At 50.7% G+C, this 12,552-nt stretch overlaps 5 protein-coding genes across 5 annotated transcripts; 3 read left to right on the forward strand and 2 right to left on the reverse strand.

Annotated features, from left to right (window-relative positions):
• Positions 1-146: 146 nt before the first annotated feature.
• VFPPC_16195 (hypothetical protein) lies at positions 147-425 on the reverse strand (the record flags this gene model as incomplete). Its single annotated transcript, XM_018293948.1, has 1 exon — positions 147-425. The coding sequence occupies one exon, from the start codon at positions 423-425 to the stop codon at positions 147-149; it is 279 nt and encodes a 92-aa protein (XP_018141596.1).
• A 159-nt stretch (positions 426-584) lies between these two features.
• On the forward strand, positions 585-782 carry VFPPC_16196 (hypothetical protein; the record flags this gene model as incomplete). Its single annotated transcript, XM_018293949.2, has 1 exon — positions 585-782. One exon carries the CDS (start codon positions 585-587, stop codon positions 780-782), a length of 198 nt encoding a protein of 65 aa, XP_018141597.2.
• Positions 783-5,022: 4,240 nt separating this feature from the next.
• On the forward strand, positions 5,023-5,581 carry VFPPC_13869 (PRO41 protein; the record flags this gene model as incomplete). Its single annotated transcript, XM_018291641.1, has 3 exons — positions 5,023-5,080; positions 5,140-5,456; positions 5,516-5,581. 3 exons carry the CDS (start codon positions 5,023-5,025, stop codon positions 5,579-5,581), a joined length of 441 nt encoding a protein of 146 aa, XP_018141598.1.
• A 1,726-nt stretch (positions 5,582-7,307) lies between these two features.
• VFPPC_13870 (kinetochore component CENP-S domain-containing protein) lies at positions 7,308-7,736 on the forward strand (the record flags this gene model as incomplete). Its single annotated transcript, XM_018291642.1, has 3 exons — positions 7,308-7,331; positions 7,375-7,498; positions 7,546-7,736. The coding sequence occupies 3 exons, from the start codon at positions 7,308-7,310 to the stop codon at positions 7,734-7,736; spliced, it is 339 nt and encodes a 112-aa protein (XP_018141599.1).
• Positions 7,737-8,864: 1,128 nt separating this feature from the next.
• Positions 8,865-9,964, reverse strand: VFPPC_05577 (serine family amino acid catabolism-related protein; the record flags this gene model as incomplete). The annotated part of the gene is made up of 2 exons (XM_018284746.1): positions 8,865-9,798; positions 9,879-9,964. The coding sequence occupies 2 exons, from the start codon at positions 9,962-9,964 to the stop codon at positions 8,865-8,867; spliced, it is 1,020 nt and encodes a 339-aa protein (XP_018141600.1).
• Between the last annotated feature and the right edge of the window lie 2,588 nt (positions 9,965-12,552).

Genomic DNA, 12,552 nt, shown 5'->3' on the forward strand with positions numbered 1-12,552 from the left:
TCATTGCCCAACTAGAGTCACTACGGAATCATGACGGTCTTGGTGTAAACACACTCGGTCAAGTTAAAAGCCGGGCGGTCCGAAGGAATCTTCTTTGTCATTGCGTTCCTGGGTTCCCTCTGTCCGTGGAACAGGCAGATGTACTGTTAAGCTCGGCTAAAGATGTAAGGGGGTTGGCCAACATGATACAGACCCAAGAAGGACAACGGCAAATCTGTGAGCTGCTGGGTGCCACTGATGGTCGCAGGCTGGCTACATATTTTACTTACGGCCCGAAGCCGATCTGAAAGTATGTCATAAACTTTAAGGGGCCGGAACGATGGAGCTAGAGAGAAGCGGTAGGTGTACGCACACGCCCTTGACCAGAACACACCAGGCAAAAAGACTGAAAAGTGAAGGGGCAGTGTTGTTTGGTGGCAAGGCATGGTTATACCTCAAGGCTGAAGTGGGAAACAGATGAAATATGGCTATCGAATCGATACGCTTCGAGGTGTCAATTACGCGGCGCTTTATGAAACGGGAAAAAGCCAACGACAACCCGCCGTTGGCCGTCCGTGCTATATCCCGCAGCCGCGCGCCTGATGATGATCTCGGGCTGGTTTCACAAGAGAATGATGAAGCCCAATAGAAGCAATCCGGCAGCCAAAAGCTTACCACCATCACGATATTTTGTAAAACCTATGGATTCGCCCAAATTGAATGGACAGCTTTGCTCAAATTGTGCCGATTCTGCGGCCTCCGACTGTTCTGGCTACTTCGCACGTCGCCCAACAATTCTATGACAAGGCATCAGCTGGTCTATTTTCGGCTCGAATTGGCCGACTCTCATAACTACCCGGCTGAGCCCAATCCAAAGTATGGAGTGGTCATAATGTGACGATTGAGGACTCTGTCATAAATAGGGAATATTGAACGAGTTAATTTATTCACTCTCAGTGATGTCGCTCATGGCGACCAATTGAAGCGGTGTTCCCGTTCCAACAATAGAAACAACTATTTATGCACGCCGAGCATAAACCATGCTGGTATCAAAAGCCACACCTAACCTCAATGCGGGTGAGAAATCTATGCAGAGTGGGATAAATTGTGGGTAACAGTAGAATATCTCTGTAGACTGTCAGGCAGTTCATGAGAAGATACACACCAAAAGTTTTGATTTAAGGACGAACATCATTCGAGGCTCCCTGAATATATCTTCGTGCCACTCTGTTCAGGTATTGACTTCTAAGGAGAAGAAAAATGGTTGATCTGAATCACAAGCAGTCGGCCAGGTCATTATGAGAATCGCGAAGCAACACCGCATGTTGGATGGAATGGCCACTGAGGAAGTCGATCGATTCTGTTGCATCTGCATGTCTTGAACAAGAGTGATACGGGATGTGGTTGGCTGCTTATTCGTCATTGAGGTGCCACAACCACGGTTGCCTCCAATCAACGATGTCGAGCAGCCGCCCGCTGTGACCAGGGCACTCTCGCTTCTCTCATTATGACAGATCCGCACAGGGACATCAGCCAAGCTCCAAGGGTCCATCAGTATGGAAGTTTGTTAAATACCGAGGCAGGATTGACCGATATGCCAGTCATGCGCAAAAGGCTGCTCAACGGCCTAGACCTTGAAGCGACTGGATTAATTGAGGCTGATATCATACGAGGCAAAAACTTTGCGTTCTTGGCGGTAATATTGAAAGATGGTTTGGGAGCCCGCCATTTCCCTACCCAACCTAAGTTGCCGTCGCAAAAAGTCGAACTGACAGAGCGGGATGTGCTCATAATAGCATCGATCATAAGTTGGCTATCCGAAGCGGATACCGCGGAACGGAGTATGTAGGTTGCGAAATACGCAACTTTGCTTCTGGTGCGCAAACCTCTATTGATCATTCAACCCCTCGATAGCTGCAGGATTGGGGAACAATCACCGAGATGTCCATGAAGTGCAGCATTTACTTTGGACAGGAGGGTCGTGTTTTGGTTCGGGTTTACCACCTGCTGTTGCGGTATCATATTAGACTCGACAAACGAGGATGAAAATTGTTGGTACCAGCCTGTCGGTGTTGAAGGCTGTTGGGATACGCACGTGGCCAGCGAATGGAAATGAGTGGAAGCAACGAATTCGATTGATCCAAGGCAACCTGATGAGTTCCTGTCGAAGAGCAGGTGTGCAGTTCACCGCATTGTCGGGACTTGAGAGGGGCAGAAACCTCCACAGGCCTCATGACCATTGCATGACATGAGAGCTGGAGTGGACCTGGCAGACGGATACAGGGCCGGGTTGACAACTTGACCCACAAGCTTCTTGGAACCATCAATATAATTGCATTGTTGTTTCTGGTTCTCGAGTATCTTGACAGCGGGGCTTTCTGTGAAGCAAGGTCCGGTGCAAGTGGGCTGCAAGTGATTTCATCGTGTTCGTCGGGGGCCTGTCGTTGAAAGTCAATCGGCTGTGGCTTGACCAGGCACTCAGACACCATGTGCTTCACCACAGCACCCTTGTTGTCGCACAACTCACACGAGACCAGCCACCGTCGCGCCTGTGTTGGGGACCAGTGTCAGGACGAACAGGAACAACAACTCCTGGCGGCGAAGCAGGAAGACGAAGGAGTTTCCTGCTATGCTGCCGTTTCACATAGGTCACCCGCTTTGCGACCAGATGTGTGATAATCACATAGCCTGAACAACTATTCTACCGGGAAGACCAGATGGCGTAGCCTTAGGCTTGGGTGGTTGTCTGGTGACAATGCAATAGCGGATCTTGATAAGATTCCATGGGCACAATCCCAGGACAGTGTTCGGACTCGAAAATAGGAACTTATAGGCCGAATGCGCTATAGCCGACTGATAGTGCTTGATTTGTATGCATGAACGAGCAAACGGTACTTCGGTGAAGTGATGGCATCGTTGCCGTGGCTTTCGAAATTGGCTGGAGTGATGGAGACCAAGCCGGGTCTTGGTTTTGCAAAGGCTGACGATTCAGAAGCCAAGAAACGCACGGGTATTCGCCGAAAGGACCAGTGACCATCGCTCGAAATGCCAGAGGCTGCAGTAACATCCAGAGCCGTCCTATCCCGTTGCAGAGAAAGACTGCAGAGGCATCCCAAACGGCCGTTGCGTGACGAGGGGCGACTATCGAACACGGTGGGACTTTGAGGGGACTTTGAGGAGGTGTGAAGACAGGAGTGACAGTGGCTGCCACGAAAAGTACCTCGACCAACAGCCAGATCTTGCGGGCGCCAACGGGTATCTGGCTGGGGGCTGGCTACTCGTCGTGCAGGGAAGGTGCAGGCCAGATGCACTCTGCAGCAACAAATGCGGCACCTTCCCTCACCCGACCAGGAAATGGCAGGGGCAACCCTTGACACCCTATTAGCGGCAAGGGTGCTGATTGGCTCTCCGCCAATGTGTAACCGCCGGGCTTGCTCCAATCACCTCCAGCCACACCACCAATTGACTTTGAAGACTGGACTTCTCTTCTTTTCCACACCAAGACCTAAGACAACACTCTCACATTCAGTATATGCCATACCAGCCTTTTTGGTCTCCGTGCCGCTTCTATTGCTCCGTTCGCAAAATAGTCTCTTGCCTGGATTGGCCGCTCCAATGGGCTGCCGGTACGATGGGCCTGCTTCTTGGCTGACATGCTAGTGCCTTAGCTCTGGCCGTTCTTGCCTAGCCACGCAGGTCTATCAAGGTCTTGAATGGTTCTTGTCTGCTGGTCACCATACATGGCTTTCATTGTGCTGGCCATGACGGCCTGTGGCTTTCAAGGTTCTCCTCACGCCTTTCTTCACGTATCCACGCCGCAACAGACAGTATGTATTGCCACATACGGGGCAGGTTGCCGGCGTCTACCCCGGTGGTTGCACTAATTGACACCGCAGCCATGCAAACTGCATATGCCATGCCACACCATGTTGTACTATATGTCTCTTAAATCTAGAGTCCCAGCTGCTACCGCCCCAGTCTCAACCTCCTTGATCCTCTTTCCCCCTCCAACTACTCTTCTCCTTGCTTCAGGTTTCCGACAACCTCTTGTCTGATACCGACAACTTCAAAACACTGCCCGGTTCATGTTCACGCTAATAACGACGAACTTCGCTGCTTCCCGCCACGAATTCAGACGAGACCGCCTCATATCGTACCCGGGCCCGCTCAGGAACCACCTGTTACGTCTTACACGCAGATCAGACGACGACGTTTCTTAAATCTCCACACTCAAAACCAAGACAGCAAAGCTTCTTTCCCCAGGGCTCAGGGCATCCCAAGACTCAATCTTAATCTGCACATGTTTCTACTCGAGCACCACAGCCTGGTCGCAAGAGGTTAATGCCGCACGGATGCCTGCTGTCAAGAAACAACGGACTCAATTCCAAATTTGCCCATCATCACCAAGCCGGCATTATCCCATACTGTGTCCGTCGCGCTAGCTGTCAGTATCTGATACAGGGCTGGAGTTAGCCTCGCCCCTTCCGGCACCGGGTTCAGCCCTCCGGCGGCTTGCTTGGCTTCCTAGTCTTGCTACCGACTGGGCTGTCAAATCTTATTAGAGCGTTCCGTATCCATATTCTCTCCCGGAACAGCTGGGTCTCTTCTTCATCTCTGGAGATCTCATCCCGTCTTTTTCTTTTCCGGTTTCCTTCGTTTCCTTCGATCAGTCTGGACCTATCGAGGACCGTCTAATATCCAGTCCGTCATTCACTTGCTCTTGCTTTTGTTACTTTTCTTCACCCCAACTGTGTCGGTCTGGTTACCAGCACTTTCTTTTTTCTTTTGCGACTTCGACTTCCTCGCAATCGGCTCGCGCCAACCTGTACTATTTACCCGCAAGAGAGATTTTGGGGCCTCGAAGGCAAATCTGGTGTTTTATTCCGACTTGTCACGGGTATTCTAGACCAGGAAACGACTTACGAGGATATCGAGGCTTCCAAGAGTACCGCAAGGCAAAGGCTTGGACAATAAAGGCAGAAGGTCAAGAAAGAGAAAGGAAAAGAAGTGCGAATCTGGTCAAAAGGGTCATTATTCGGCAAAATGGGCAGACTTATCAAGAACCACTGGGGTCGACTCATCATTCTCACCGCCGCAGCTTGTAGGTTTTGACAAGAAGAACTTTACATTGGCCGCAATCACTAACGATTCATTAAACAGATCAAGTTGCTGCCGCCATTGAAGGGTTCATTTGGCCCAAGATCTTTTGGGATTTCCTCACCAAGAACCTAGACCCAGCAGTGAAGCCAATTCCTATCCTGCAGAGTATCAACCTCATCTTCGGCCTCGGCATGTTTGCTCTTGAGTGGCCCTTGAGTTTTATTGCCGGATCAAGCCTCCACCGATCTCTGGAGTTTCGACTTGCCATCCTGCCACTAACGGCACTCGCCTCAATCTTGATGTACCAATCCACCAACCCGGCAATCTACTATGTGATTGGAATGATAGTGTACTTTGTGGCGTATAGTGAAGGCGAGGTATGTTTACATGGTGGCCGTCTCGCAGCCTTCTGGCATACTAATTTGTTCATTAATAGATGATTTGCGCAAAGCCGTGGACCTTGCCGCAAAGGGGCATGAATGGGCCAGGAATGCGGGCATAAAAATATCCGGAGCAACTTTACGCAAGACGCATATATCTTCTGCCATTTATTTCTATCTATCATTACATTGCATTTAGCGCCGGCGTTTTTTTGACCTAATTTCCACTCGGAACTTCACGGAGCATTTTCAGCATGTCCAGCGGGTGGTGGACGGCAGCATCATATACTTTCAGTGTTTGTGTGGATTCTGAAAGTGGGAATGGGAGTTACTATGTTGCCGGGGACGGGAGTCGTGGCAAGATTTGCCCCCAGAGACACATATGGCCTTTCATTCTGGAAAATCCATTTTGGCCCTGTCGGATAATACTAAATGGCACTTGCTGCTGTAATGTACTGAGCTTGGCTGCCCTTGGTGGCGATGCAGTCGCAGACATGAGTTGCTGCGTAATATGGCGGCTGAGCAGGGGACGTGGCCAGAGTAGTCGAATTTTCTGTTCCTTGTTGACTAGCTTTGAACATCAGCAGAGAAATTTCCATCAGAAATATTTTGCAACTGAAACAATTAGCCTGTATCGTATCTCCGTATATGTGACGTATGCTAAGCCACCAGGATGTGCCACCACAGTTTCATCATCCTTAATCACGATGGAGCACGATACATCCCGTATGGAGCCCTAATAGTTGACGGCTATTGTGTTTGAGAATTCGCACGTCTCGAATATGCTAAATTGGTACTATGAGCCCACCCCGTCGACTCTGTCTATGAATCATCACTGTGAGCATGCCTGTCCGGTACACGGGCGACTTGTTCATTGCACTACGATGAAATACATCACACTGTATTAGAAACGAGGATCCCACCTGCTGGTCAAACTGCAGAGCAGCACGCCCATATCAGATTCTAGCAAGCGGTCCCATCCCGACGAAACAGTGCAGACAGCCAGGCAGCGGTTTACTGACTATTGGTGGCTCCGCACGGAATGTATCACCGCTCATTGATGCGCCAAGGGTTGGTGTTTCTAGAATGGTGAGGGCAAAGGCACTTCTTGGGTATTGCCTCAGAATCCCATATGAAACCAGTTGCATTACTGGCATCGAGTGAGAATCGTCATCTACATGAGTACTTGAAAGGGGCTGGATGCAAGTAAGCGGACCATTTTATCTTCTTTAGATGATGTGTGTATTGAAATGAGGCCGTTTGTTCCTGATGACTCGATATGGGCGACACAGAAGATTCAATATTGGGATGTATTTGGAAGTCGAGATTTTTGAGATGTGGCTGGGTGTAGGGTATGTTGATGATGATTGCAAGGTAGGATGGTTTTAGGTTGGGGAGTGATGAAAGGAGTGGGTGTAGGGATGGATGGACTGAATATAAATACTACGGGCCTGATGACGGGGTGCAAGACTTGGTTTACTGGGGGTTGTGATCTTACGGATTCTTTTTTGAGACGTGGTGTCGATGTTGCTCCCAAGCATAACATCTATCGCAGTTTCGGGTACGACATGCCACAAGGTCTCGAGGGAGGTGTCACTGACAGCACGGGACGCCAAGTCGACATTGTTTCTTGCCAGAAAATAAGTGAAATGAAGTTTCAGAAGCACCATGAAATCCATGGCAATAAACAAATCAACAAAAATGTAGTTTCTTCATGGGCTGTTCAGATCACGCAGCACTTCACGTCCATCACCATCAACACCGCCCCACAAAACTCATCCTCACGACTAGCAGTTCACAACCCACCTCATCACTCACTCACTCACTCACTCACAACTCCTCAGCACCATGGCCGAAGAAGATGACCGCGAAGTACGTTCCCCCTCCCCCTCCATCACCCAACTAACCCCCCCAGCGCCTCAAATCAGCCCTCTGGTTCGCCGTCGGCCAAATCGTCGACGAAGAATGCCTCCGTCGAAACCGCAACGCAACACCCCAATTCATCGGCGCCCTCACAGAAATGGTCTGGACGCAAATAGGTTTGTATCCCCCCCCGCTCACCACGGCTAAAAGCTAACCTAGGCAGAAAACGTGGCCATCGACCTCGAAAGCTTTGCCAACCACGCGTCCCGGCCAAACATCACCACCGAAGACGTCCTCCTGCTGGCGAGGAAGAATCCCGACCTGCAGCAGATTATGGGGGATTTTGTGAATGAGAGGAAGGGGGTTAGGGAGGCGAAGATGGGGAAGAGTAAATCTGCGGGGAGACGGCGATGATAGCTGATGTCATGAGATGGTTCGGAACGAAAGTATCAGGAACGTTGTTCAGGCGCGTACGCGAGCATTTCGATATCTTATCAGCGCGGCTCCCGCCGTTTTTTGTGTGTGAAGAACAGCCGGAACCCACCGTGGGGCGAACATCCGGACCGCGGCGGCAACAGCGGGTCTTGGGGGGAAGGGAGAGAGTACTTTGTGTGTATGGTTTGCCGCGCGCCGTTATGGCTTTTGGGAGTACATGTCACGTAGACGTCACGGAAGCTATGAGGATGCTGGATGGATGAGCTAGTGCCGATGCCGGATGTGTTTGTGTCGTGGTTGTGGGGATGAATTGGAGTTGTGCTCTGTGCTGCTGGATGATTTCCCCGTGGGGTGCGGGATCGTAGATTCGGATCTTGGAATCTGTTGTTATACCATTATACAGAATTGTATTTCTATTCTAACGGGCAGCTTTTCACCCATGTTGGTGCCTTTTCTGGCCGATTCCCCAACCTAGATCCAAATTTCGTTGTTGCGCTTCTCCATACGCACATGGTCATTACCATCCCATTTCGCTAATCCAAAGATATCAAACACCGCCAATGCCGCTTTGTATCCCATAAAATCATGTGTATAAATCATTTGTAGCCGCTGCAAGTTCAAGTTTTGTATTCAACCCTTGCGGGAAACTCTTGGAATTACATCCCGTTCCGTTCCGCGCTCTCCCGAATATGCATTCCCCGTCCCGACTGTCTGCAACCTTTCCCATGTGTTTACCATTTCAGCACGCAAGTCCAGCTTACTGCTGCTGCTTCTCGTCTGCAGAGGGGTGCATGACACCCTCTCTGCGCTCCCGTGATGGTAAAGTCCACGTTCGTGATCCGAAAGATTGTCGCCAAATCTTTGCAGACTGGCGCAGGAGTCTGTCCATTATTCGTCTGGCATGTGGGAGAGCCTTTTATCGCCTCGGTCGTTGTCTGTGTAGAGTCTCAAAGTACACACCCGAGGATTTCAATCGTCTCGTGAAATTCTTTCTCATTAATCTCTTTATAGACAGGTACCTGATACCCATGTCTTATGCATAAAAATAACCAAACGCTTGTGTATCTAAAACAATGAAAAACCATGAAAACGCCATTTTTCGTTCATTCAGATCTTGATGGTGGTCTTGTTTCCGTACTCCCGTACGTATTGGTCAAGAATGCCCAATGTGACCCCAGAGCCACCACATACGATGATGACAATGTTCTTCTGGGCCCATTCGGCGTCAGTGAGACCACGGCCCAGGCGTTCTCGTAGGTCACCCTTGTAGACAGTGGCCAGAGCGGCGCCGCAAGAAACCTCAACAAGGTGACGGGCATCATCGGCGAAGCGGACGCAGCTGATGGCTGCATCAGCGTCTGAGACGACCAGGCTGTGAGTGTTGGGGTATTGGCACCACTTCCACGTCTCAGCGGAGACGCGGGAGCAGCCCAGAGAGGTAGCAATGGATGTGATCTCGGGAAGTGTAATGTGAGCGTTGGCCTTGAGCGAAGCATTCATGCTGTCGGCACCAAGAGTCTCGACGCCAACAACCTCGGGTTTGGAACCTGACCAAGGGAAGTCCTCGATGCCCTGCATAAGACCGTTGAACAAGCCGCCACCGCCAACACTGCAGACAATGGCATCAATTGGCTCGTCCATCTGCTCCCGGAGCTCAGGGATGATGGTAGAAGCACCGTCCCAGACATGAGGATGGTCAAATGGAGGGACATAGACTCCATGGGGGTCCTTGGCGAGAAGTTCTGTGCGCAGATACTCGTCGGCGGCGGCCAAGTTCTTTCCCGTTTGGTGCACTTCAACACCAAGATCCAAGAGCTTATTCTTCATCATCTCCGAAGTCGTCAGTGGAATGACAATCGTCGCAGGGCGCTGAAGAGCAACGGCGGAAGTGGCACAGGCAAGGCCGGCGTTGCCTCCAGATGAACAGTAAAAGTGTACATCGCCAGCACTGTTGTTGGCGGCACGGGTCATGAGGTTTCCGATTCCACGGGACTTGAAGGAACCACTAGGCTGGAGGTTATCCAGCTTTAGGTAGATGTTGCTAAAGAAACATGGTGTTAGTGACAACCAGGAACCCCTTGGGTGATGTGGTATCAACGCCATCGTGCTGGGAGTGCTTACCATCCTGCAACACGAGTAAGTTGAGGGCTCAAGACACAAGGAGTCTTGTTCCAGGGGACCTTAGGCTCAGGACCGAGAGAACCCATTGTGAAGGTTTGGATTTGGCAACTGATGAGTGAGTGAGGTGAGAAGAGATGAAGCCTTGATGGAGATTGAGTGGAAGTTGGGTGTAAGCGGTACGGGCCAGTTGATAGGATCCCGAGTTGTTGAAAACAAGTCAAGTTGCTATTAGTAAAAACACATAAATAACAACTCTTCAACGACGGTTTCAAAACAATACGGGTCGGGAGGCGGACTTGATATAGGTTTTTGGGTCGGGGCGGGCCAGCACTGATACTGGTACACAGGTATCCGCCGGAAGCCGACCAGGGAGTGAGTTTACGGCGGTGCCCTCAAAGGTACTTGGTTGTGGAGAAGATATGGATCGTGGGATGGAGGCGACGCCATTGTTGGACTAATTTGTACACCTCGCAATTCACCATGTACTGTCGGGGCGTAAGATTACCGTGAGTACCTAGCCATTGACGCAAGGTACGTGGACACGGTGTCCGTCATCTTGATTCATTCAATTCCTTTGTGATGGCTATCCTTTGCAATGAAACACCTGTAGTCGCTGCATGATCGAGATAACGAATGGAATTGTAGATAACAAAGGCGTGGACAGAGGGCCGTACAAGCGAGCGCGGCTAGCCAGACAGTGTGTTGTGTCGTGGCAACGAAGCGAAGAATTTTTTTGTCTAGTCGTCTCAAGTGCTCTTACACGCATTGGCCGCGACGCTGACAGTCGCCCAAAACAGGCACACAGCCCAGCTGATTCGGATGCACACCGTTTTTGGCCTTGGTTTCTGGACCGTTCCTGAGATAAAAAAGCATGGTCATGTCCGTGCCAGCAACTGTTGTCTTGCCTTCCAAGCGTCAAGATTTCTTTCCACACGCCCCCGCGTGATGGGGACCACTAAACTCCGTTGGGCAAGTATGATGGAAGACTTTTGCCTCCATCAAATACACAGTGGACCAGCATTGACCGGGGCAGCACAGTCCTTTACCAAAAAAAGGTCATTTTGACTGCGTAAGACGAAACTTAATGGTCGTAATTGCTCTGTCTCGATGCCAAAATTTTGGTGACGGTGGTTCTTGGCTGCTGTCGACGCGGGGGAGGGGGTGCAATGTGGTCAACTGGTGTGACTCTTGCTGTTATCAGAGACACGGCCAGGATGTTCGCTATCTCGGGATGTTGCACAGTGTAGTGGTGGGAGGACCTGTGGCAGCCCATTGATACTGTTGCTGGAGCAAAGTCTATGATAAGAAGTGGCTGTGGCGATAATAACACGGATGGCACTGGGTGCTTTTACGAGGACAACAATGTAGTGAGGAGGAAACGAAAGCCTCACGGAAATCAAGCTGCAAGCATGACGGTGTGACAAAAAAGGCAAGAGCGGGGAGATCAAATGGCTGGCAAGAGCTGGCAAGAGCTGGCAAGAGCATCTCTGTTGACATCAATGAGCAAGATTGCGAGATTATCACTACCAACTTTCTTCTCGCGGCTCTGGTCCCGAGTTCCCAACAACACCACAACTGGACATGTGCCTTGTATCTCGATCATTGCCCACGCGCACGCAGCTGCCACATGGTAGGGCGGGCAAAGTTGCAGCAGCTGGCTCTGCTGTAGCATCTCACGGCCGGAGGCGCACCGCGCTATCTCCCTGCTGAGCATCAAGACTCGATCCATGGATCCATGGTCGTGGAAGAACGAATGGAAGAACGGGACAGCACCGCGCGGTCCCAGGGCCAACAAGGGGAACGAAGCGCTTGGCTGGCAACCTGGTACTCCGTACATTCAAGTACGTCGACCTCTGCCGATGCAATGTTATCAGCAATGTACCTGATTGCCTGCACCAGCCATCTGCACGTCCTGCACACCCCTGGCATTTCTGGAGTCGCCGTGGCCCCGTTGGGAAGCTTGTTGTGCCAGATTACGTTGTTATAGGGTAAAAAATAGATTCTATGGGGTAATCGCACCCAAGTTATAGGGTAAAAAGATCCCGATCCAAACCTCGACGACCCACCAGCATCCGGGGGCCGCAAGGGGGGCGTGGAGAAAAGGAAAAGTATTTTTTTCTTCATCTCGGTGCAATCATGAAGTTATTACAGTGCTGAAATGAACAAAGGACCTCCGGTGATTGAAGAGGCGGTAGGTGGCATAGATTGCTTTTCCTAGCCCGCCACCCCTTGCTGATTTATCACACCTGCACACCTTCTCACAGTACTGTACCGGTATCGCCTCGGACGAAAGATGTCTTTCACGACACCAAATCGAGAACGGAGATGGTTCGGTATTTGTGGGTTTTGGGCCACGCCACGGAGCTGCGGACTGAGGAGCCGGGACGGTTGACTGGAGCCGTGGAGCCAAAAGGCTGGCAACTCAACACCTAGCAGAGTCATCACATGCCTGGCAGCTCAGCTTCAAGCTCCAGTACTGCATGTTTGAGAAGACCAGGCTTTGTGCTTGCAACAACATTGATATCTACCAGATTGTTGAGAGACACTTCACTTCCGAAGCAGTGTGCAGCCTTTGTCAGACTGCGGCCAAAGAGGTACTGGTAACATGGTTTCACTAAACTTACCGCAAGATGCTGGCCTAACCGTTCGTTTCATCAAGCTCATGTGACCAACT

This window comes from Pochonia chlamydosporia, chromosome 5 (genome assembly GCF_001653235.2).
Source record: "Pochonia chlamydosporia 170 chromosome 5, whole genome shotgun sequence".
NCBI lineage: Eukaryota > Fungi > Ascomycota > Sordariomycetes > Hypocreales > Clavicipitaceae > Pochonia > Pochonia chlamydosporia.